This window comes from Pyrus communis, chromosome 4 (assembly GCF_963583255.1).
Source record: "Pyrus communis chromosome 4, drPyrComm1.1, whole genome shotgun sequence".
In the NCBI taxonomy this organism is placed as follows: domain Eukaryota; kingdom Viridiplantae; phylum Streptophyta; class Magnoliopsida; order Rosales; family Rosaceae; genus Pyrus; species Pyrus communis.
Genome location: NC_084806.1, coordinates 5,260,615 through 5,286,118, shown reverse-complemented (window position 1 = coordinate 5,286,118; position 25,504 = coordinate 5,260,615). Strand labels below are relative to the sequence as shown.

Below are 25,504 nucleotides of genomic sequence, written 5' to 3'. Positions count from 1 at the left end.
ACATGTCACGTTAGGTGACTCCGGCTGCCAGATTACATGTTATTGTTATGATTTATACCTGGGCACTTGCATTCCATTATGAGATTCTGACATGGCATATTCTTGAGCATGACTGGCATACCTATACATACGTATATATGTTTATTTCCTGGGAAGTATACAGGTTTTACGGAGAGGGGTTAGAATGTATTTTTACTAAATGGTTTTCGAAAAGATTTGTTTTTGCCCACTCACGCTTTTGTTTTGCGCCCCTCCAGGTTCTAGTTACTTAGCAGCTTCGGTGGTTTCCCAGAGGGTTATTCCAGCTTTTCTGACAGACACTCACCAGTGTAGGGTCACCTTCGGGTGTACTATTGTCGCATATTTTCTTTTGGACTGCTGTAGACTTGCTCTGAACTTAGCGTCTCACTTACGCTAGCACTTGTTTTTAGTACTCTGTATGCTAGTTTTTAATTATTCGTACTTTTTATATTACTATTTCATTAGCTTCCGCACGTGCACATGGTTGCGTCACCTCCGTGTGATGGCCAGCACGCCTTGATCTCGGTCGGGGTGTGTCAATTAGAGTACATGATGGACAAACAGAATATAAAACTTTATTAACTAAAACGAAACAGAAGACTACAAATTGCCGAGACGGCTACATAAGCCGTAAAGACTATTGTTTATAATAAACGTTACTAAATCCTAATAAATAAGGAAACGAAAACCTAATTCTAATGCGCTAAGCCCAAATCTAAACACTAAATTAAATAAATAACTATTTTCAAACATAACAGCGACGTTGGATATTCATTTATGTTAAAGAAAAATGGATTCTTTTTCACATCTCATGGATTTGAAGCCATAAACAATATATCTTCTTCCTTTATTCATTCATCATGGAAAACTCATCGTGCCATATTTCGTGTGGTGTGTTAATTTCTAGAGGTTTCTCCATTTTAATCTTTGATCAAGATTGAAATTTAATTAAAACCTTTTGTTAGATTATATATTCATTATAGTCCTTTGACTAAATTTCCATGTCAGCATAAATATTAAAATTCATATTTTCTTGTTTTTAAATATTTAATGCGTTTTTTGTTCCTATAATGCCCCTATTAAATATTTGATTTTAATTTGCTCCCTATTTTTTGGCATTGATTATTGTCTGAGTTTCTAAAACAATAAACATAATTCAAAAAAATATTAGTGATACGTTACAAGAATTAACAAATACCTAATTCAAATTATTAATTATCACCGTTCAAAGCATAGAGGAAATAAAAATAGCCAAATCATATATTATACATAATCGAATGCACTTAAACAATGTCCTAATGTGCTTAAATCATAGAACCTAGTCGAATGCACATAAAGCATAGTACCAAGTCAAATGCACATAAATCATAGTACCAAGTCAAATGCACCTGGCTGAACCATGGTACTTATATGAATGCACCTAAACCATGGTACCTCTATGAATGCACCTAAATCATAGTACCTATATGAATGCACCTAAATCATAGTACCTATATGAATGCACCTAAATCATTTAGGTACTGTCAATTAGGTCATATCCATTCGGTACGGTCTGTTAGGTATATATAGTGTATGTCTGATTAATTAAGTACGATCAATTAGGTTGTGATTTCACATTCTATTTTCTCTATTTTTTTTTTTGCTTTAATTTATCTCTGGATTTGTCACATCCCCGCCCGGGGCAGATCACTTCTCGGGCCCGCTCCACCGCCGTAGCACGATATTGTCCGCTTTGGGCCCCGACCACGCCCTCACGGTTTTGTTTTTGGGAACTCACACGAGACCTATATGAATGCACCTAAATCATTTAGGTACTGTCAATTAGGTCATATCCATTCGGTACGGTCTGTTAGGTATATATAGTGTATGTCTGATTAATTAAGTACGATCAATTAGGTTGTGATTTCACATTCTATTTTCTCTATTTTTTTTTTTTTTTGCTTTAATTTATCTCTGGATTTGTCACATCCCCGCCCGGGGCAGATCACTTCTCGGGCCCGCTCCACCGCCGTAGCACGATATTGTCCGCTTTGGGCTCCGACCACGCCCTCACGGTTTTGTTTTTGGGAACTCACACGAGAACTTCCCGATGGGTCACCCATCCTGGGAATGCTCTCGCGCGCTACTCGCTTAACTTCGGAGTTCCCATGGAACCCGAAACCAGTGAGCTCCCAAAAGGCCTCGTGCTAGGTAGAGATGGGAATATACATTTAAGGATCACTCCCCTGGGCAATGTGGGATGTTACAGGATTCACCGTCAATTCGGCATCTAAAAGCCCCTTTTTCTTCTTTTTTTCGAATACAACGAGATTTTTGGTTTCTAAGTTTTCTAGCTTTTTTTGTTTGATCATGGTTTCTGAGTTTTCTGGGTTCTTTGATTGGAATAACACATGGATGTTTATGGTAATGTTATTGTTATAACGAACATGTTAATTATGGATCTAGTTAATTAAGCATTCTTGAACAATTAATTATATATTTGTTTCTCTAATTTGTTTTAAGAGAGTAATAAGGGTAAATAGGGAAACTAAAAATGCAATAAATTTATTAAAAATGATTAAATGTGACATGGAATACTATAATCTAATACGGAGGACTATTTTTAGTTTTTAATCTTACATACGGTATTATTGAAAAAACAATCTTATTTAGGAATTGAAATGAAGTTTTCTATTTTTCTATTAAGTTGTATAGCCCTAAAATTTTGCAGGTAGGCCATGGTAGCAGCCAAGCACAAAGCAAAAGCCCAAACCCTCACACTCTCTCTCTCTCACTCGCTCGTCCGCTCCTCTTTCTTCCACACCAATATAAATACCTGCTTAAAACCAAACAAATCCACCAACATAACATTCTCAACCCTCCCTCTCTCTCTCCCTCTCTCTCACTTAGATCCCCCAAAAAAATAAAAACAAAAATAAAAAATAAAGAAAAATGCAGCAGCACACACAACTCAGCCTTGTGACTCCTTTCTCTCTGTTCTTTATCTTCTTCTCATTTCTCAATGTAAGCCATCTATATTTCTCTACCCAGATAACTTTAATCCTTTTATTTATTTATGAATTAATTCATACTATTTGATTAATGTTCGTACTGTCATTGTTTCTGGGCGCTTTAATTTTACTTGTTCTGACCGGTTTGCCATTGTTATGACACAATGCAGCCTATGCAGGTTGCTCTCGCCGCCAACGGTGGCAGCTCCGGCGCGGCTGAAAACCCATTTTCGCCAAAGGCGTATCTGGTTCGTTACTGGAGTAAGGAGGTCCGAAACGACGCGGAGAAGCCGTCGTTTTTGCTCTCCAAGGCTTCCCCATTGAATGCGGTGGACTCGGCGGCTTTCGTTAAGTTAGCGGCTCAGAACGGCCTCTCGACTCGGCTGCCTGAGTTCTGCTCCGCAGCCAATCTCCTCTGCTTCCCCGATTTGGCACCGAGCCTCGAAAAGCACGACAAGAACGCGAATTTCGCGGTCTACACAAACAAAAACTTCACCAATTACGGCACGGATCGGCTCGCTGGAGTCGACTCGTTCAAAAACTACTCGATCGGCGAGAACCTCCCAGTCGACTCTTTCCGGCGGTACAGCCGCGACTCAGTCAACCACAAGGACCAGTTCACCAGCTACGCCAACGACGGGAACGTGGTGGACCAGAGCTTCAACAGCTATGCCGGTGGATCCACCGGCGGCGCCGGCGACTTCAAGAAGTACGCCGACTCGGTGAACGTTCCCCACCTCGGATTCAACTCTTACTCGGACGATTCAAACGGGCGGTCCCACGGGTTCACGGGCTACAGTGAGAATGCCAACGCTGGCGACCAATCGTTCTCTAGCTACTCCAAAAACGCCAATGGGGCCCCGAACGAGTTCACGGGCTACGGTACTAGCGCCAATGTCGTCGGGTCCGGGTTCACGGGTTACGGCCAATCCGGTAACGGAGCAAACGACAAGTTCAATAATTACGGAAACGACCAGAACAATCCGACTAACAATTTCCGGAGCTACGGCGACGGAGGCAATGCCGGAGTCGAGACATTCACCAGCTACAGAGACAGAGCCAATGTCGGCGACGATTCGTTTCAATCGTACGCCAAGAACTCCAACGGCCAGAAGATGGATTTCACGAATTACGGCAAGTCGTTCAATGTTGGGTCCGATAAATTCACCGGGTACGGGCAGGGCGCGAAGGGGCAGGAAATCGGGTTCAAGATCTACGGCGCGAACACGACTTTCAAAGACTACGCCAAGAAGGAGAGCGTAAGTTTCAAAAGCTACACCAAGGCCGGTGCCAGCTCTGAAAAAGTGGCTGCGACAATGGCGGCGGCTAGTGGCAGTTTGGTAAAAAAATGGGTGGAGCCGGGCAAATTCTTCCGGGAGTCGATGCTCAAGAAGGGGGTCGTGATGCCAATGCCCGATATTCAAGATAAAATGCCCAAAAGGTCGTTTTTGCCCCGGACAATTCTCTCCAAACTACCATTTGCCACTTCCAAAATCGCGGCCCTCAAGCAAATCTTCCACGCGGCGGATAACTCCACGATGGAGAAGATCATCGTCGACGCCCTCCAGGAGTGCGAGCGGGCCCCCAGCGCCGGCGAGACCAAGCGCTGCGTCGGGTCCGCCGAGGACATGATCGACTTCGCCACCACCGTCCTCGGGCGAAACGTCGTTGTTCGGAGCACCGAGAACGTCAATGGGGCGAAGCACGACGTGATAATCGGATCGGTGAAGGGAATCAACGGCGGGAAAGTCACGCAGTCCGTGTCGTGCCACCAGAGCCTGTTCCCGTACCTACTCTACTACTGCCACTCTGTTCCTAAAGTTCGGGTTTACGAAGCGGATCTTTTGGACCCGGTTTCGAAGGCCAAGATCAACCACGGTGTTGCCATCTGTCACTTGGACACGTCTGCTTGGAGTCCGACTCATGGGTCGTTTATGGCTTTGGGCTCGGGTCCGGGTCAGATCGAGGTCTGCCACTGGATCTTCCAGAATGATATGACCTGGACTATTGCCGACTGACAGTGATGATGACGTGGCAGGTTAGCCCGTTTGGTTAATTTGGGTTCGAACCTGTGGCTAAGAAAGGTTAGCCCCATGGCTCGAACTCGAGTTAGTTTTTCATTTTTAATTAACTATATTAAGTATGTAATATTTTTTTTCCTTTTTGTTTTTTTTACATTCGGAATGTCTTAATTATGATATATAATCCTTGGTAAATTGTATGTGTTGCTTCCCCAATAATTGGAAGCCCAAATCAATGGAGCAATGAATTTCAGCTACATATACTATCAAACATCAATAATTGTTTATTTATTAATTTATTACATTATTGTGTATAACTTTGTATTAATTGTTTTAATTTGGTTTGTTGGTGCTTTGTGACTTTGTCCATTTTCATTTGAATATTAATAAATTCCGCTCGAAAAAACCAAAACAAAATAGCATCCAAACCAATATAAAACGTTGGGAGAATTGCAAATGAAATTTTTTTAAGCTTTTCAGCTAAATGATTTCTGAAACTGTCACAAGACTCACAACTCCTTACTTTGGTCATTGAGATTTAAAATCGATAGAACTAGTTTTTCAGTTTGTCCACCGTTAATCATTTTGGTCGTTTCGTTAAAAAAATTCATTAAATAAGGAAAAAATCGCAAAAATATCATCAACTTTTGTCAAATTATTTTAGCCCGTTGTTTATTAAATTGAGGCTACTTTTTTCATTTGGTCCTTGTTCATAAATATTTTTCACGAAATAATTAAAATGATTAATGGTGGACAAAGTTAGTGACTACTTTTATTGATTTCAAATCTCGAATGACAAAAATGATGAATTATGCTAATTTCAAAATCTATTTTGACTTCAATGTCTTTTTTTTAATAAGAATTTTGAAGAAGAGGCATTCGAACTCGAAATTTTTGCAACATGGATGAATGCTCATAAGTTAACAAACCAAGAGCATGAGAGGAAATATAGACAATTTTAACTCCTCATGTGAGTGTAAATCAGCCAAAAGATATGTTAAAAACGAGGTGATTTGATATGAAAATAAAGTGGCAATGTAGTAGCATACAAAATCACATAGCTAGGGTGATACCATCTACGACTTTTTTTACGCACACATTTTTTATTAATTTGTGTTCTTAATTCTCTTCAAATTTTACGGTATGATGATCAAAAGTTAAGATTGTGTGTGGATAGTACCACCCGATCTCATATGTCTTTGGCTTACAGCGTACGTATATACAACACAAGGCCGAGGCCGATTTGGCCATGTGTGTGGGTAAAAGATGAGGTGGTCCAAGGTGCTACGCAGTTTCTTTTCTTCTATGTCGCAAATTGTGGGAATGAGAAGGGCTGTGACCCATGCGGCAGTGTTCTTTCTTATTTTGTTTATTCGAAAGAGTCCAGATTTGCTGGTCATTCACAATTTAACCCCCAACATTTTTAACAGGATGTGTGGCAAAAACTTTGGCTTTATCAACCAACACAAGGTTTCGTTTTGTACGATTGTATGTGAAAATTCTGTAATATTTTGGGATATTGCCACTTGGAGTGTTTATATTCACTTCAATATTCGTAAGAAAAAAAAAGTAACTGATAAAACAAGAACTGAAAACAAGATACACGACGGCAACGTAACTTCAGCCTGTCAACTGAAAGTCGGGAGTAATTTTTTAATTATTATTAAGAGGAGAAGAGAGAATTTAAAATTATTATAATAATTTAGAGAAAGTAATATGCATTAAAATATTGAATCACATACAAAAGTTGGAAAGTTAACTCATGAAAGTAAGGATATAATGCGCTCTAACCTTTTCCCCAACAAGATCCTCTCCGAATCATTTTGGTGGTTCTAAAGATTAGTGAATTGTGTCCGTTCATTGTATATCGTGCGATCAATTTTTGTCAAGTACTGTTTGTGTTTAATTTTAAATAAAAATATTTTAAATAATTTATGACCGAACGATATACGATTAATAGACACGATTTACAAATTTTCAAGACCTTCACAAAGAGAATCCAATGAGATCCGGATTCAACTTTTTCACACAATTAAGAATGATTCAATCTGTAAAACAGTAAAGACATCCACAGTAAAATTGTCTTCTCGGTGAATATGGTGAAACTAAATAAAGTAACAAGGACAACATGCACATAAAGATGTTAACACAAGGGTTTTTTCGGGCCCTATAAAATAAAATAATTGTGATTTTTTAGTATAATAAAAATTTTAGTTTTGAGCACTAGTGGTTTACACATTACCTGAGAAAAATGAGAAGATTAAAATGAGAATGTTGCTAACATTTCTTGTATAACAATACGAAACCTCACACACACACACATGTATATATATATATACACACACACATATATTGTAAGGGATTTTTCAAATATATAACCGACAATAATATTTGAAATGGTGAGGCAAGGAGCCTTGCTTGAGAATCAAATAAAGTAAACAAAGAAGCTTAAAAGAGTTTTCAAATGTGAAAAATGATGGTACCAACTTGGGAAGGTTGCATACAACACACAACCAGTGGCATGGTGTGTGAGTGGAAAGATTTTTAAGTGTGTTGAAAATATAGTTTGGTATACTATGATGTGTGAGTGGAGGGATTTTTAAGTGTGCTTGGAATATAGTACGGTACACCAAATATTATAATACAAGTGGTTAAATATTTAAAACAAAAAATTTCTAACCAGTTGTATTATAACACTTGATGTACCAAATTGTGTACCAAATTGTGTTTCTAATCATGATATTATATTGCATATAGTAATAAATTAATGGGAATATTAACGAAAAACTTCCGGCACTGTTCACTTTAATGAAAAACCATATTTTTACACTAAAAGGTCAATATTGGTATTATTCACTTTACCCTTTATTTTATCCTTATCGTTAAAACTCAAAGTTTTCAAATATTTTCATTAGTTTTCCTTAAATTAATAGGAATAGCATGCAAGTTTGTTTCTAACTTTATCAGCCTAAATATTGACATTAGAATGCTCATTTAAAATTTTGAATATAGGTTTCCACTAATTATCATGGAAAGCAAAAGTATGGCGGATGGAAGGTTAGTTTGGAACTGCTTTAAAATTGTTGAAAGGGTTTTTTATGAAATTATTTTTGAAACCAATTCTCAGTGAAAATGTAAGTGAATCCTGGAGATACACTTTTAAGTGTTTTCTGCAAGAAATCCATGATTGGTGATTCTTGTAAAAAACACTTTTAAGTGTTTTTGAAACCCCAAAAACAATTTTACTAAAAACACCTTCATTAATTTTAATAACACTTTCAAACAAATTCATATACTTTATCAAGGTTCAAAATCAATTAGAATTTAGAGGTGGATAATATAAGATAAAAATATCGCATCCAATTTCAGTTTGGGCCTGAAGTTTGAAGCATGCATGGCTATTCATTTTGAAGCATGTCAAATCTTTCATATGGCTGGAATTGAATATCATCGTGGTCAAGGAAACCTAATTAACAGAAGTTAAAGTTACAAAATTTTTATTACTACACAAACGATATTGCGGGAGGAAGAATGAGCGCAAAACGCATGAGCGAATGTTATTAAGCAAATGGGTTACAAAGACTTTTGCTCACTACCCCTTTAAAATGCTGTAGCTTATCGTTATTCCTACTCTTTTTTTTTAGTTGTTGAAAAATGGTGGTAAAAGTGTGGAGCCAAAAATAATCAAGAGAAATATGGTGGCGACACATGGATTTTTTGGCTAAAAAGACAAAATTATCCTTCACACACACCGGAACTCCCACTCGCAAGTAGCGAACAATTACCACTCAATCAAGGTCAAAAGTAATCAAAATAGGTATTTATTCAAAACCTATTTCATCCATCCTCATCAAATCCTTCCCACAACTAACCCTCAATTATTCATTCAAATTAGGATTAATTACCTTAATTAATTAATTAATTAATTACCTAATTAATTAATTTTATAAGTAATTTCCTAATTGATTGCAATATATTATTTTGACATAATATCTTGCAATTAGAGCCAAAAACCACCATAAGTGGCAGGACCCCTTCTCTCCAAAGAGGGCCGGCCACACCCCTATATAAACACCCTCATTTCTCCAAAAACCTAGGTTCATTCTTCTCCTAAAATTCTCTAAACACTTTCTCTCTCAAATTCTAACTTTGGCATCGGAGGTTCTTCGGCCAAAGTGCCCCCCCAACCAATTCATCGTGGGCATGTGAGGCTCTTGGCCTTGACTTTAGGTGTTCATTGTTTTGCAGGTGCATTTTCGTCCAAGAGAAGAAGACGAAAATTTGCATCCACAAAAAGCAAAAGCTCAAACAAAACTAACTGGGTCATACCAAGTAGATACTCACGAACAAGTAACTAAACAAAGAAGGAGGATTATCAAAGTAAAATTTGCCTAAATTTAAATCAATAATATAGTTTGCTAAGGAGCATTATTAGGGTAAAGTTATAATGGCAAACTACTACAAATAATTTTCAATGGACCACTCCGTACGTGTTTTATTTATTTATTTCTTTCATTTCATTTACATTGCTAAGTAGCAAGGGACTTGCTTCTTTAATTCGAGTACCTTCCTCGAGGACAGACGTTTAATTTGTTTACCTAGTAGGGAGGCTCGATTATTTTTGTTACTATTATTTCAAGTTTCAACCTATACCACACACATTGCTCTCAAATGTGCATGACTCAGGCTTTATGACTCCACGTATATATGCATACACAGTTGACCGCAGTAGAAATTAAAATTCAAGAACCTTCTTGGGTTCGATCAATTAGGGTTTATACAGATAGGAGCTTCAAGGGAGGAGGTTGGGGTTTTCTCAACCACCTAGCTGCTGGTGCTATTATATTGGTGGACCAACAAATATATCCCGGCCTATCTGCTTTTCAGTTTCCATGCATGCACAAAAAGTAGGGTTCCTGGGTTCGATCGATTTATACATATAGGAGCTTTTAAAGGAGGAGGTTGGGATCTCAACTACCTAGCTGCTGGTGCTACAATGTATATAGGTGGAGCACAGTCCACGGACAAGACAAACCAATACCATCACTATTATTTGCCTGAAATTTGGCAGCTATGATATATATGAAGCAACAGCCCTTTAGGTTTAGGGAGGAAGCTTTGCATTTCCTTTCCCAACATGTCATAAAACCAATGCCCAGTTTTTAGCCACGACATCAGACCAACCACTCTCTGCCTGTCATAAATTTCCAACATACATATGGTGAAAAACATTATTATCTTCATATATATTTTATGGTACTCTGAAGTATCTTTTCAAGATATTTAATTGTTAGATTTTGATTATTTGTGATATATATATATATTAAAAAATCCCTATTATCTTCTCTTTTCCTCTCTTTTTCATTTCCAATATACAGTCTTGTAAGATCTATTCCATATCGTATTTCAATGAGCGAAACTGTCTAATATTTAGTTGCAGGTCTTTCCTAAAAAATCATACAAGAAATATTTTTTTTGGTTGGGTAAACGCAAAATGCTGCATGCAAGATGGAGACGGGTAAAGATCATGTTGCTGCTAGGGTTCTGCAACAGTGCGCTTTGAAGTGCGAAGAGAAGTTGTTGGAGGGTGAAAACAACTTTATGGTTTTTTATTTTGAGTGTTGGGTCAATCTCAGCAGATTCTCGGGACTCTCGGCTAGGATTAAATGCAACTAGCTATAACTGCATGTTGCAGACTCGACCCCATAACTCTCTGGTGTCCAATTGTTATGAGTGGCTTTAGACTGTGATGTCCTTAGTGATGTAACAAACAGTAAAACAAAAATGAATTCAAAATTTATTAATCAATTTCCATATCATTTAAATATTGGTTTAGTCTGGAATAAAAAGCAAATGCTTTAAACCCTAGCTCAAGAATATTTGATTGCGAATCAGTTTATTTTAAGCTTTTTATCCCTCTAGGTCATATATATTCTGACTATTCCTTTTTATAGAAGAAATTCTTAAGTTTGGACGTCTAGACACATCCTAATTTGTGAGCATTTTTTTTGCTTTTTGAGGCGAAACGATAATGGCTTTATTAGCATTTTAAGAAAAAGTACAAACTTCAAACAGGGCATCTTGGATGAAATCCGAAGTATCCTCAAACCAAAATGACTCCAAAACAAAAAAAATAAGGCCAACTTGGCCAATCTAACACATACAGCACTCCAAAGCCAAAATAACTACAATCCCGTCAACTAGAAATTGAATCATTTTATAACCCGCCTCGTGGGGGACTCTCCAACAAAATCGCCAACAAAACCGTAAGGGTACACTCTTCATGCAAGCAACGCCGACTCAAAAGAGGGACTACAAAAGAAACAAATAGTGACCACTAAGATAGAGACTTTGAATACAAAACTACCAACCAAGTTACCGGTTGCATAAGGATAAACTGCACCAATGCCACCATGAGACGTGAACAAAAGACACAAGCCCAAAAGAGAAATCTAACACGAACAAAAGCCGCACTATAACCTACAAAACCCATTTCAGAAAAATTCAACCCCATCTCTTGCCAAACCCACACTATCAGAAAAAAAAAAACAAAAAAAAGAAAAAAAATTAAGAAAGAGGATTTTGAGAGAATGATTGGATTGAAAAGGGACCCCAAAAAAAAAAAAAAAAAAGGTGATAGATAACTCAAATCTAAACAAGTTTAGACACAAACTTAATCACCACAAAGAGGACTATTATTGACCACAATAAATTAAAAAAAAAATGAAAAGAGGGAATGGAGCAGAGAGGAGGAGGAGGAGGAGGAGTAGAAGTGTTTCTCCTTCCTCCTTCCCTTACCGCAACTTTTGCTCTAAGTTTTCTATGGAGGCTTAAAAAATGAGGAATTTTACCAAATAGTAAAATACAATTTACAATAGATGGGTTGGCAAAATATCTTTAAACTCTTATGCTAAAATAGTAAAATTTTATCCTTTACTTCGAATACTCTCAAAAAAATTAATATTTTTTCTTCTTTTAAATACACCAATATCCTACTCTTTAAAAAGAAAGATTTATGTAGCGGATCTTTCACTTGCTCAAAGTCAAAAGAAAACAGTAAAATGGTATGTCTCCCATCTCAAAGTATGTTAGATGGATTGTTAATCAATTAGTATTAAGTCTAGTAATATTTCTCTTCACTAATAAGTGAGAAATCTTAAATTCGATTATCATCAAAAGCAAATTTGAACTATATTATTACTAGTCCTTATGAAACTTAGCTCACTCCTCACTCCCTAGTGTAGATAATATAGTTTGTTAAAATATATATATATATATATATATATATATATATATATAAAGGTACATGGTCAACAAATTATGATTGTATGCATACTTAACAGTATTAATATAAAATGTCTAATTAGGATTAGCCTCTCTTTTGCAAAAGCAAATGAAAACGTGGTGTGTCCTTATCCAAGGGGCATTGCAATTTGCATATGAGTAGATGAGGATCTATATAAAGTTATATACAATGTTTAAAAGCTGAAAATTGTTCCAATATTTAGTTGTTATTATTTTTAAAATTCCATGCTTTGTCCTATTAATCATTATATCTTCTTTATTCCCCCGTCTTTACGTATAGAAAACTCAGACATCATCATACAAATAACTTTAATTTATGTTTTCCATTAAAGGAATTTTCATTTTGCTTTGGAATATCTAGGTTATTATCTCCATCATTCATTATTTTCTTAGGACTCCTTTACTTATCGGTAATAAAAACAAAAAAAAAAAGGAATGATTTCCGTTTATGATTTCTCTTGCATTTACTTGCATGCAATCCGTAAGAAAACCATCTAAAAAATTATAACGGAATAACTCAATTTAAAGAAGTTAATTTACTAGGGGAGTTGTTAATCAAATTCCCTCTCCTCACTTTTTTCTCATTCCAAAGTTATCCATTCTTTATTTCCCTATTTTCGATTTGAGTATCCCAAGGGAAAAGTTAAAATATCCAAATCAGCATTACCATAAAAAAAAGCAGTAGTAATATTTTCCAACTAAAAAATCAAATCTAATGTGACATGACATAGATTGGCAGCCCTTACCCTTGCTGCCAAAATTGACAGCAACCTCAAAAAACTTTTAATTGATTATTAAACGCATTTAATTGTAAAAAATTTAAATATCTATTAAAATAAATTAATGTAATAAAATAATAATTGACGCCCTAACTGCTATGACCCAAAATAGAAGGGCCCAACTGAGCGTATGATCGAATTTTTCAAGTTCCAAGTTTATGCCAATGATTTAAGAGGAGTTTTAACCAAAAACTCACGGTACTGTTCATTTTAACGAAAAATCATATTTTTATACTAAAAAGTCAATTCTGGTACTATTCACTTTACTCTTTATTTTGCCCTTATCATTAAAATTAGAAATTTTAAAGTCATTTTCATTAGTTTTCTTTTATTTAAGTTGACGAGCTCAATAACAATCCTTCCGTGTCACTCACTCAGGCTTTAAATTGTTGGGCCAACAGGCATTTGGTCCAGAGATGTTATCAGACTCAGCCCACAAACAAAACTTCTGAGTCCAGGATCAAAGCTTCGAGCTTTGGAAAATAGTCGAGGGAAACAGACATGGCGGCGAACCGCGCGAGGCGAACCCTACAATTCTCTTCAGCTTCTGCAAAAACCCTTCTGTCCCGTTCGCCGTCTTCACCTTTCGCTTCCAAAGCTTCCAAGCTAACCGAACTCACTTCCCTCAAGCCCGCTTCTGCTCCTCGACTCGCTGCCCAGAAGCTCAAGTTCTCAAGGTTCGATTTTTATTTTTGGAACTTTGATTTTTTACGTATGTTAGCAATTGATTGATAAAATGCAATGGAAAACTGAATTTTGGGTCTCTTGGTGATCTGGGTTTTTTATTTTTTTAGTTTTGGTTATGATTAGTGATTTTTGTTCTTCATTTTACTGAAATTTTGAGCATTGTTAGGAAAACAGATGAGTTTGTTACTAAATTTAGTATGATTTGAGCAAAACATCTTTTGTCTTCAATTCATGAACTTGTTATTGTTGTGGGTATTGAAACATGTGTGGTGGGAGGCTTTAAAGAGTTTGTGTTTTTCAATTTTAGGCTTCCGGTGGGGTTGGGCGGTGCGCAGTCGTTGATCCCGTTGCACAGTGCTACCGCTTCTGCCTTGTTGACGTCGCTCCTGTCTTTGCACAACACCAGCTGGGGGTGCCTATCAGAAGGTATTGTTCGGAATTTACGTTTGTCTTCATACAGTGGATTATGTACGTGTGATATGTTTTTTGGATGTCATTACATATTATCATTTATCAATTCCGAGAATCCAACATGCCTCTCTTCAATAATCTTGTTAGTGAGAGTTGTACTCTCTGAAAATGAATAAGCATTTTATGTTGGAACATCGTGATTGGGAGTTTTGATTCATTGTCAAGCTAAAATGCTGTTACCAACTTACCATGCCATGAACGGAACTGTATTTTTACTGCAGAAGAGGGTGAGTTATGAAATTTGTCTTATTACCTGTCTTCAAGTGAGTTGAGATGGACCTGCGTGTTATTGATGTTTGATGCTGCACCTAGTTTTAAGGGGTTGCGTTGTGCTTGCAAATTATATGTCTCATCATGCCTTTTAATATTGGTTGGTTGGAGTTGTGCTTTAGCAAGATCTCTTCTTGCTGAGCGCAATGTCCGCCTATCGATTTTGCTGCAAAACTACTAAATATGACCTCATTGTTTACTCTGTTGTTTATTTTTCTGCGGGAACGTTAACCAGATCATCAATATAGTAACTTAAGTTATAGCATTTCTTGTATTCGATACAGATGGCTAAGTTGCACGGTGGGTCAGATTTTTTGGATCTCTGTAAATCTTCCCTAGGAGAGGGAAAATAATGCTCTGGAGCGTTGAGCTCAGGAGCATGTATTCTGTAAAAAATTGCTGGAGCAAAATAAGTAGCTAAGAATGCATTGTTCTTAGTTTTCTTCAGACATATTCTTGTGACACGGGGAAGGAAGGGAGACAAATATCTCGACTCTGGAATTTGTTCTATTATGTATAGGTAGAATGACATTCCAATTGTTTAATATACATCATTTTGATGCTCTCGTGGTTTTTTGAATGTCGTCCATGAAAACACCTTGGAACTTTCGTTTCCTAGACATCTTTATATTAGATGCTTGGAATCTACTTCCTCATCTGGATGATGGGGGTTGGTTTTACCTGTACTTATCAACGAATCTTTATGTGATTGCTTGAGCACACAACCAGAAAGTATGAAAAAACAAGAAAATACAAGGGTGAGTAAAAAAAAGGTTTACTTCGATGCTTTTGTTAATTGATAATACGTACCTAGTTAATTAAGGGTTCTGTTAATATGGCAACGCATCTTTTAATTTGGTAACTCTGGTCGCTTTCCCGTATTTCCCATTAATAATGGTTTCTTTACTGATGGGTGTTTGCTTTCAGAGAGTGTTGTCTTTAACCATGTCAAATAATGCAATCTCACTGAGGCCTGCTTATCAGATCTGACAGATCATGATTCTATGTCCTCTAGGTTCCCTTCATTTTCTCACCTTGTATATTTTCATCAATCGCAGGTTTCGCTACTCCACTATAGCATGGCCCGAGCTGTTTCTAGGTACACACGGGATCGTGGAGTTTGTTTCTTTTCAGGTTTCTGTTTGCAATTGAACTTTAATGTACCTTGAAAAGTAGATTATCGTTTCATTCTTTCTCAATGTAGTTCAGACTGTAGTTACGATGACCTGACATTCTGCATGTCCTCGTTCGAAATTTTGAAGACAAGAGATCGGGAATATCTTGTTACAACTCTGCAACTAGCTTACTGTTGTTTTTGGAACAATTGGTAAATCGGCTGTTATGCTTATTGGTTTTATTGGCAATAATGTTTGCAATACATTATTGTATCATGACAAACAAAATCTCTGAACTTCCCGACATGGTCGATTTCCTTAGAGCTCGTTTGATTGCCATTTCATTGTTCGATTTCAGTTTTCATTTTTTTGTAGCGGGAAAGTATTGCAAACTTTGTAGTATTAACTTTACAATGCGGCAGAAACACGGTCCGGTGCACAAAGTGTCGTAATACAAGTGGTTGGATATTTGAAAAATAATTTCAACCACTGGTATTATGATACTGGGTCGTGTTCTTGGCACGCTAAAAAATTCTCCCCAACTAGATAGTCTAAGTGTAACTTATATTTTTCATATCCATAAAATTTTATCCTACTACTGAGGTTCTCTAAAATTTTTCTTGTAGAAAGTCAATTGTAAGATATTTTTTACAAAAGCATGAGAAATTTTATGTATTTGAGTCTTGTCTGACGGCATTCAGTGTGAGAGTTGCACTAGTCGGACAACCTTACCAAATATCTTCTCTTCACAAACATTTTTAGACACATTTTATACCCCTTTAATTTCTTCCCATTTAGTAAATAACTCTCTTGTCCTTTACCTTTTTTTTTTAAATATATTATATAAAAATTCAAATCAAATCCAAACAAAAATCAAATTAATAAATAAACAACTTTCCCCGACCCCTTTTTTGGATCTAGGTAAATTTAAATTTAATGAAAGGAGAAAGTCGTGATATTTTTCATTTTTGGCGGTTTCAAATATAATTTTATCATTTATTGATCGACTCTTTTTTCACCAATAATTCAAAAACATTACGTGACGCACCAGCAAAATCTGACCGTTGCCTCAACGTTCGAAAATTTCTGAATTTTAAAAAAGTAACCTTTTGGCACACATAGCTCCCGTTGCTAACGGTCAACTTAAACGTCATCTACTTCTTACCCTCAAACCCTTGAGAACTAAGAACTATCTTCAACTCCACAAAATCGAAAATCGCCACCTGGGTTTTCAATTTCCAACCACGATCGTCATCTTCCCCGTTCTCCAACCCCTAAAAGGCGAAAAATGGCAGCTTTGGCACCGGGAATTCTACTGAAGCTCATGGACGGAATGAACACAGGGGTGAAGCCCACTGGCGAGCACCGGAGCGCGCTTCTGCAGGTCACTGACATCGTGCCGGTGGACCTTGACGAGAAGAGTCTCTGGCCCACACAGGGCTTCTACATAAAAGTCTCCGATTCTTCCCACTCAATCTACGTCAGCCTCCCCGCCGAACACAACGACTTTGTTCTCAGTAACAAAATGCAGCTGGGTCAGTTTATATATGTCGACAGATTGGAGCCCGGGTCGCCAGTGCCGGTGGTGAAGGGAGCCAAACCACTCCCTGGCCGGCATCCTCTGATGGGTACACCGGAACCTCTAATGGGGCTGAGGGAGAAGGGAGAGAGAATCGAGCAAATGTCGAATTCAAAGCCTACTAGAAGGGGGTCTTGGGGAATAGGGCTTAATGGAGCTGATGGGGTTTCGTCTCCCATGGTGTTAAAGCCGGTTCCTTTGGATTTCGACCAGTGCACTCCGGTTAAAGAGCGTGGTGGAAGAAACGGGTCGATGTCTCCGATGATTAGGGGGAGAGTAGGAAGAGATGGAGGGTCGAATTCAGGCATTCGGTCTTCGGTTGGTGGTGGACTTTTGGCTAAGATGGCGGATTCCAAGGGAGGCGAAAGCCCTGCATTGCGAAAAAGCTGTGTCATGCCGTCTATGTCAAAATTTCCTAGGAGTAGAAGTGTGTCTGATCGAGAGCCAAGGATCCCAATTAGTCCCTTCAACCCAGCTGTAGGTACATTGCTCCTCTTTAGTAGTATTGTCTGAGCTGCACCAACTGATTTTTCTGCTAATTAGAATTTTTGTTTGTTGAAGAATGTTTGATTTTGTTTGTTCAAGTATGTTGGATTTGGTTGGCTGAGAATGTGAATTCTTGTTTTATTGTAGGAAAAAAAGAAGACCTCAACTCCACCACCGCGAAATGCAAGAGTGGGAACTTCACTCAGTGTGGCTGGAGATGCTGCACAGAAATCCTCCAACTCGAAGGACATGAACGCGAACTCTCAGCAGCAGCCTCAGCCTGGTAACTTGTGCAACGAAAACAGCACTAGCCTCTGCCTCCCCGTGAATTTACCAGGAAGGCTCAGCTTGCTCGGCAAAGTAAGCACTTTCATCTCCAAGTGTTCTTTCTAGTTTATGACCGAAACCAAATTTTTTTGGGTTTTGAGATGAGATTATGTTTATGCAGGAAGCTGTGCAGCATAGAGAGACTGCTCAGAAGATTGCCCTTAATGCACTCAGAGAGGCTTCAGCAACCGATACCCTAGTTCGATCTCTCAAGTAAAGCGAATACCCTCCTTTTTCTTATGGTAGTGCAAAATTTAACTTTGAGATATTTTTTTAGCTAAACTACCAATGCTTGCTTTTGCAGGATGTTCTCAAACTTAAGCAGAACAGCTAAAGCGGATGCCCCATCAACCTGCTTTGATAAATTCCTCGAATTCCATCACCAAATCGTCCAATCAGTTAACGATATGGTATCGATTCAAGCAGCTACTTCAGCTTCTGAAATGACTCAGACTACTCCAAAAGTTAAGCAGCAGAAAGATAAAGATCAAGATGATGAAGACTATTCTGTCTTGCACGAAATTGTTCAAAACTCCGTGAACTCAAAATTGAACCTATCGAAAAGAAGGCACGCTTTGTACAAGTCAGTTGCAGCCGTTCCTGAAAGAAGCGAGCAGAAAACGACAACGTTTGAGAAGCTCCTGAGAAGCTCTACTCATCAAAAGCCGAAAGCACCATCCACTCCGCTTGGAAAGCTGAGCCTTGAAACCATTGGTGAGAACGACGAAAACAAGAAACCGGCTTCTGCTAGTTTAAGCAGCTTAAGCAATACAATCAGGTTGAGTAAGCAGATCGAAACAGAAGCTGGGAACTGGTTTATGGAGTTTATAGAGAAGGCATTGGAGACGGGGATGAAGAAATCAAAAGGCACGACAACGGATAAAGATATCCGAAAAGTGCCTCAATCTCTCATTCTTAGATTGATTAATTGGGTGGAAGTAGAACAGTGTGACAGCAGCAAGCGGCCTGTGCATCCGAAAGCAGCGCAGTTGGCTCGAAAGTTGAGGATCAAAGTGAAGAATCCTTGAAGTGTTGGCCTTGATTGTGTTTGTATTAGCAGTACCATTATTTGTTGAATTGAATCTCTTATTTCCATATGTTTACTAGCATGTACTCAAGTGGTTAGTAGAGGGTGTAGTGTATTTTACTTGTGGAAGAATACACGTGAATAAAGTTGTGGAAGAAGTTCAAATATCTTTAAACTAAGGTTGTAAATCATTGATTACAATTGTTTAAATACGAATTAATGAATTATATTAGATTTTGAACGGAAAAATATATTTTGAAGAACATGAATATGATAGTTTGTTGTAGTGGTAAGAAAAATTAACAAACATGTAAAAAAATATTTAGATTATTAGGGTGCCAGAAAGTCATGTGACTTTCTGGTAGGGGTGGTTCGGTATGGGATACCATACCGAAACTAGTATCCCGAATCCCAAACCGAAATTTTTCGGGACGGGAATTTGAAAATCAATCCCAAACCAAATTTTCGGGAATCCCAAATTTCGGGAATCCCGAAATATTTTCGGGATTTTGGGACAAATCGGGAATCCCAAATTGAAATATGAAATTATGAATTGTTCTTCAAATATATAATTCAAGAACACATTTATGAACTAGGAATTTCATTTCATTCACACTACCATTTAATTGAACACTGGCATGCTTGACTCTTTTTATCATAGTCAAAATTCAAATTAATTAAACTCTTTTTGCAATCTGTTGAGAGACAAAAGAATCAAGCCTTCTGAAATCATCAGTCATGGCAGCAGCAATAATAAAATCCACATGAATATCAAACAGAACATGAAAAATATGCAAGGTGTAGGGCATTCTAGGTTGCTGAGCATGAATTAGAAACTACTAGCATCAATTATAAAAGAATAATATATATATGTATAAATATATATATATAATAATTAATATTATATATTTTCGGTTTGGTATGGGATTCCCGAAATATCGAGAAGCCAATCCCGAATCCCATACCGAAATTTTGGGATTGGTTCGGGATAGCATCCCGAAAATTTCGGGAATTTCGGTTTGGGAAATTTTTGGTTTGGGATCGGGATTTTTTCGGTTCGGTTCGGGATTTTCGGGAATTTTTTCCACCCCTACTTTCTGGCACCCTAAGAATTTGAATCATTTTTTAACACTTTTGTTGATTTTTCTTTTATTTCTCTTACCACTAAAACAAAATATCATATTCTTGTTCTTCAAAATATAGTTTTCTGGGCGTGGAGCCTGACTCATTTTATGAGCACCTAAGAGTTTGCTTTGTTCTGCGTGCGCGAAGCCCACCTTGTCTTATGTGTTGGTTCGCCGCGTTCTGCATGTAAGGTGTCCACATCGTTTTACGTGCCAAAAGCCCACCCTCTTTTGCGTCCATGGAGCTCGCGTTGTTTTGGTGTACACAAAGCCAACCTCGTTTTACATGGGCATAGCTGGCCTCGATTTGTGCTATGAATCCCTCCTTGTTTTCTGTGTGCGAAGCTCGCCTCCTTTTGCGTGCCAGAAGCCCAGACCTTTTTCTTTGAGCGGAGCCCACCTTATTTGGCGTGTCATGGTTCGCCTCATTCTGCGAGATGAGTTCACTTTGTGTTACGTGCATCAAGCCCGCCTAACACTCATGTTTTTTGACAAAATGCAAATTTTTTATTTTCGATAGATATTTTTCCTGAGTATTAAGTTAAACTTTTTAAGGAATTTGGAAGTAGTTTTACAATTTATTGATGAACATATGTATATTTAGTTGAATATTTGAGCCAAAAACTAAAAAAATAAGTGAAAAAACATTTCGAAAACTAAAAAAAATAAGTGAAAAACATAGTCGTGAGGCCCAGAACATTGTTACACTCAAGAATCTCAACGGAAAGTCTCACCTTAATTTTCAAAACTTCACAGTTAGGCAAAGGTGAATAAATAGGTTGAACTGTGATTTATGTACGAATTTGCAAAATCGACTGAAAATCATGAGTGTTAATCCACGATTTGTAGAAAATGCAAATTTTTTTTATTTTCTTGAAATATTTTCTGTGAGCATTAAGGAAATCTTTATAATGTATTTGGAATGGGATTTATGATTTACTGAGCAACAAGTTTATATTTAGTAGAATATTTAAGCCGAAAAGTAAAAAAAATAAGTGAACAATATAGAGATGTTAAAATGTATATTTAGTGTATATTTTTTATTTTTTAAATTAGAGATGTTAAAATCACCTAAGGTGAGGCTTGAACAAAAAATAGCAAAATTTTGTTTTGTTAAATAGTCTTTCACCCGCCACTTAGTACTATGGTCTAGTGGTATTCCTCTTCACTTGCAAGTGAGAGGTCTTATGTTTGATTCTCGCGCAAAGGTGAATTTGAACCACATTATTGCTAGCTCATTGTAAGACTAAGCCCACCCCCTCCCCTTAGTGTAGATACTATCGTTTGTTCAAAAAAAAAAAACAAAAAAAAAAAAGAAGTCTTTCACCCTCTTTTGGTTGACAAAGTGGTTTTATTAATATGTAGTTTAGAATTAGATGAAATAAAAATTAACAAAAATAAAAGGTTCAAATATCTTTAAACTAAGGTTTTAAATTGTTGATTATAAGTGTTTAAATACGAATTATATTAGATTTTGCACGGAAAAAATATATTTTGAAGAACATGAATATGATAGTTTGTTGTAGTGGTAAGAAAAATTATTTTTCTTTTATTTCTCTTACCACTACAACAAAATATTATATTCTTGTTCTTCAAAATATATTTTTCCAGCCGTGGAGCCCGACTCATTTTATGAGCACCCGGGAGTTTACCTCGTTTTGCATGTGTGAAGCCTACCTTGTCTTATGTGCCTGGTTTGCCTCGATTTACATGTAAGGTGTCCGCATCATTTTGCGTGCTAGAAATCCTCCATTTTTGCTTCCATGGAGCCCACGTCATTTTGACTTATACGAAGTCAGCCTCGTTTTATGTGTGCATGGCTGGCCTTGATGTATGCGATGTATCCCTCCTCGTTTTATGTGCACGAAGCTTGACACATCCCGACCGAGATCAGGGCATGCTGGCCATCACACGAAGGTGACGTAACCATGTGCACGTGCGGAAGCTAATAAAGTAGTAATATCAAAGTACGAATAATTAAAAACTAGCATACAAAGTACTAAGACAAGTGCTAGCATAAGTGAAATACAAATTCAGAGCAAGACTACAGCAGTCCAAAGGAAAAGTTGCGATAAAAGTACACCCGAAGGCGACCCTACGCTGGTGAGTATCTGTCAGAAAGCCGGGAGAATCCTCTGGGAATACCACCGAAACTGCTAATCAACTAGAACCTGGAGGGGCGCAAAACAAAAGCGTGAGTGGGCAAAAACAAAGCTCTTTGAAAATCATTTAGCAAAATACATACTAACCCCTCGCCGTAAAACCTGTATACTTCCCAGAAAATAAACATATATAAGTATGTATAGATATGCCCAACATGCTCAAGGGTATGCCAATCATGCTCAAGATATGCCATGTCAAAGCCTCATAATGAATGCAAGTGCTCAGGTATAAATCACACCAATAGCATAACATCTGGCAGCCGGAGTCAGCTAACGTGACCTGTACGGCTGCATATAGAGCTCAAATCTCAAACTCAATAACTGAACTTGCCCACGAGTCGGAACCACCTAAAGTGGTCTGTACGACAGGCCTGGGTGTGATATATATATATATATATATATATATATATATATATATATATATATATATATATATATATACGCTCTAGTGCTACGATCACGTGAAGGCTGTGCGAATAATCGCGGGTCACCTACGAGTCGGAACCACCTAAAGTGGTCTGTACGACAGGACTGTGCACCTAACTTGGATCCAAGCTGAGCGTGTGGTGCGGGAGGTGAACATCACGTGAAGGACTGTGCCCTACTCTGGGCGGGAGCACTAACAGTGGGGGTGCAGGTTATGAGCTCTCTAAGCATCTCAAACTACTACTGAATGTAAATATGAATAACATTTACCTGGCACTTACCTGTGCGTCCACAGCACCCAATATGCATATATAAATGTATGCCACTACTAATGCAGGTGACGATGCATAAACAATAATAATATGGTGCATGGCATAACATAAATAATCCTTTTTAATCAATTTCTGGGAATATAAATGTATATAGGTATATACGGAAAACAAAAGCCCACTCACTGATAAATGGAAGGGTCGTAGCCCCCCTGCCTCGAGTGCGAACGCTCGTCCTCGGGGTACGTATCACCTATATGCGAATTAACTACAAAAACATTAATTTAAAAGCACATAACCAACTTCTCGTAATAACTTCTCATACATTGCTCAAAATGGACAAATGAATAAACCAACGTGCTCTACACAACCTCAGGATCACAACCATATTTTTAGAAAAATTTTCCTCCACCGCACGCGCCCCCACGCGCCGGCCAAGGCACGGCCACACGCGTCGGCCACGCGCAGGCACGTACGGCGCACACGGACGGCGTCGACTGACGCCGTTAGGAATATTCCGTCAGTTTTGACAGATTCCGTCAACGGCGTTAGGAATATTCCGTCACCTTCTCCGGCGACGTCGTCGGCGCCGGAAAACTGGAAAAATTTCAAACTTTGTTTTCTCACTCGTTTCTCAACCATTTTACATGATTCTTGAACCAAATTAAAGCCCTAGACTAGTAGAATCACGATAGACTACTTTTAAAGCCTAAAAACTACGCGATCATACTTGTCCACACAATCCAAAACCGGCCAACTTCGACCACGGTGATCCCGACGTCCAAACTCCTCCAACGAAGCACTCCGAGGCTCCTTGGGACACCACCAAGCTATTTACGACCTTAAAAATCCCAAAAACATGCTAGATTAAGTTTGCATGAATAGTACTCAAATCGGCCATTGTCGAATCGACGTGAAAACGAAGGATTTCTCACCTGAAAATGGTATGGTTGCACTCGCACGAGCTTCACGAGCTCGAATATGGCCTTAGCTTTTTCGATCTGTGATGATTTGTGTGAGTTATGTGTGTGTCCGTACGTTTTCAGAAGGAAGAGGAATGAATGGAGCTCGGGGGAGAGAGAGACAGGGAAAGGGCAGAGAGACAGTGTCTGAGAGTGTGTGTGTGTGGTCCAACATCTGCCACACCACACAAAACAACCAATAATGTGACGAAAACGTACTAGGGGCAAACTTGTAATTTCACACGTACGTTTCGATATTTCCGGGACGGGATGTCACAAAGCTCGCCTCCTTTTGCGTGCCAGAAGCCCACACCGTTTTCTATGAGCTGAGCCCGCCTTATTTGGCGTACTATGTTTCGCCTTGTTCTGCGAGCTGAGTCCGCCTCGTGTTGCGTACATCGAGCCCACCTAACACTTATGTTTGTTTGACAAAAATGCAGATTTTTTTTTATTTTCGCTAGATATTTTTCCTGAGCATTAAGTTAAACTTTTTAAGGAATTTGGAAGCAGTTTTACAATTTATTGAGCAATAGATGTATATTTAGTTGAATATTTGAGCCGAAAACTAAAAAAATTAAGTGAAAAAAACTAGTCGTGAGGTCCAGAACATTGTCAAATAGGTTCTACTGTCACATCCCGGCCCGACGTCCACCACATCATGGGCCCGCTCCACCACCGTAGCACGATATTGTCCGCTTTGGGCCTCGACCACACCCTCACAGTTTTGTTTTTGGGAACTTACACGAGAACTTCCCAGTGGGTCACCCATTATGAGACTGCTCTCGCGCGCTACTCGCTTAACTTCGGAGTTCCCATGGAACCCAAAGCCAGTGAGCTCCCAAAAGGCCTCGTGCTAGGTAGACATGAGAATATACATATAAGGATCACTCCCCTAGACGATGTGGGATCTTACAATCCACCCCCTTAGGGGTCCGACGTCCTCGTCGGCACACCACGGCCAGGGTTAGGCTCTGATACCAAATTGACATACCCCTACCGGAATCAAGGCGTGACGGGTAGCACGCCTTGATTTGGTTGGGGTGTGTCAGTTTGGTATCAGAGCCATGTTAGTTTATGGTTTATGATTGTGAATTAGTGGTTATGTGAGATGCATAGAGAGCTTATAACCTGCACCCCTGGTGTTAGTGCTCCCGCCCAGAGTAGGGCACAGTCCTTCACATGATGTTCACCTCCCGCACCACACGATCATCTTGGATCCAAGTTAGGTGCACAGTTCTGTCGTACAGACCACTATAGGTGGTTCCGACTCGTAGGTGACCCACTATTATTCGCCCAGTCTTCATGTGATCGTAGCACTTGAGCGTATTTATTTACACCCAGTCCTATCGTACAGACCACTTTAGGTGGTTCCGACTCATGTGCAGGTATAGTTAGTTAGTTGGGGATTTGAGCTCTACATTCAGCCGTACATGTCACGTTAGATGACTCCGGCTGACATGTTACTTGCATTAATTGACATTAC

General features: G+C 38.4%; 3 protein-coding genes across 5 annotated transcripts; all 3 read left to right on the top strand.

Moving 5' to 3' along the window:
- Positions 1-2,874: 2,874 nt before the first annotated feature.
- On the top strand, positions 2,875-5,300 carry LOC137730881 (polygalacturonase 1 beta-like protein 3). Its single transcript, XM_068469880.1, has 2 exons — positions 2,875-3,024; positions 3,182-5,300. Exons 1-2 carry the CDS (start codon positions 2,953-2,955, stop codon positions 5,027-5,029), a joined length of 1,920 nt encoding a protein of 639 aa, XP_068325981.1. The 5' UTR covers positions 2,875-2,952; the 3' UTR covers positions 5,030-5,300.
- Positions 5,301-13,547: 8,247 nt separating this feature from the next.
- On the top strand, positions 13,548-16,003 carry LOC137732004 (protein NONRESPONDING TO OXYLIPINS 2, mitochondrial-like). 3 transcript variants are annotated; one of them, XM_068471283.1, is made up of 4 exons: positions 13,548-13,793; positions 14,111-14,229; positions 15,603-15,643; positions 15,749-16,003. In XM_068471283.1, the coding sequence occupies exons 1-3, from the start codon at positions 13,618-13,620 to the stop codon at positions 15,620-15,622; spliced, it is 315 nt and encodes a 104-aa protein (XP_068327384.1). In that variant the 5' UTR covers positions 13,548-13,617; the 3' UTR covers positions 15,623-15,643; positions 15,749-16,003. The 3 variants fall into 3 exon arrangements, with proteins under 3 accessions (XP_068327384.1, XP_068327383.1, XP_068327382.1); XM_068471282.1 differs by having other exon boundaries at positions 13,549-13,793; positions 15,754-16,003; XM_068471281.1 differs by having other exon boundaries at positions 13,551-13,793; positions 15,603-16,003.
- Positions 16,004-16,693: 690 nt separating this feature from the next.
- LOC137732499 (uncharacterized) lies at positions 16,694-19,273 on the top strand. The gene is made up of 4 exons (XM_068471818.1): positions 16,694-17,715; positions 17,872-18,084; positions 18,173-18,264; positions 18,356-19,273. Exons 1-4 carry the CDS (start codon positions 16,948-16,950, stop codon positions 19,077-19,079), a joined length of 1,797 nt encoding a protein of 598 aa, XP_068327919.1. The 5' UTR covers positions 16,694-16,947; the 3' UTR covers positions 19,080-19,273.
- The last annotated feature ends 6,231 nt before the right edge of the window (positions 19,274-25,504 follow it).

What these genes read in the sequence shown, in the direction of transcription:
- LOC137730881 (XM_068469880.1), top strand. Translation starts at nt 2,953, where the DNA reads ATGCAGCAGCACACACAACTCAGCCTTGTGACTCCTTTCTCTCTGTTC. An exon ending in TCTTCTTCTCATTTCTCAAT is followed by an intron (nt 3,025 to 3,181) that starts GTAAGCCATCTA and finishes GACACAATGCAG; the next exon opens with CCTATGCAGGTTGCTCTCGC.
- LOC137732004 (XM_068471283.1), top strand. Translation starts at nt 13,618, where the DNA reads ATGGCGGCGAACCGCGCGAGGCGAACCCTACAATTCTCTTCAGCTTCT. An exon ending in CAGAAGCTCAAGTTCTCAAG is followed by an intron (nt 13,794 to 14,110) that starts GTTCGATTTTTA and finishes TTTCAATTTTAG; the next exon opens with GCTTCCGGTGGGGTTGGGCG. An exon ending in CTGGGGGTGCCTATCAGAAG is followed by an intron (nt 14,230 to 15,602) that starts GTATTGTTCGGA and finishes CATCAATCGCAG; the next exon opens with GTTTCGCTACTCCACTATAG.
- LOC137732499 (XM_068471818.1), top strand. Translation starts at nt 16,948, where the DNA reads ATGGCAGCTTTGGCACCGGGAATTCTACTGAAGCTCATGGACGGAATG. An exon ending in GGCTCAGCTTGCTCGGCAAA is followed by an intron (nt 18,085 to 18,172) that starts GTAAGCACTTTC and finishes ATGTTTATGCAG; the next exon opens with GAAGCTGTGCAGCATAGAGA. An exon ending in ACCCTAGTTCGATCTCTCAA is followed by an intron (nt 18,265 to 18,355) that starts GTAAAGCGAATA and finishes TTGCTTTTGCAG; the next exon opens with GATGTTCTCAAACTTAAGCA.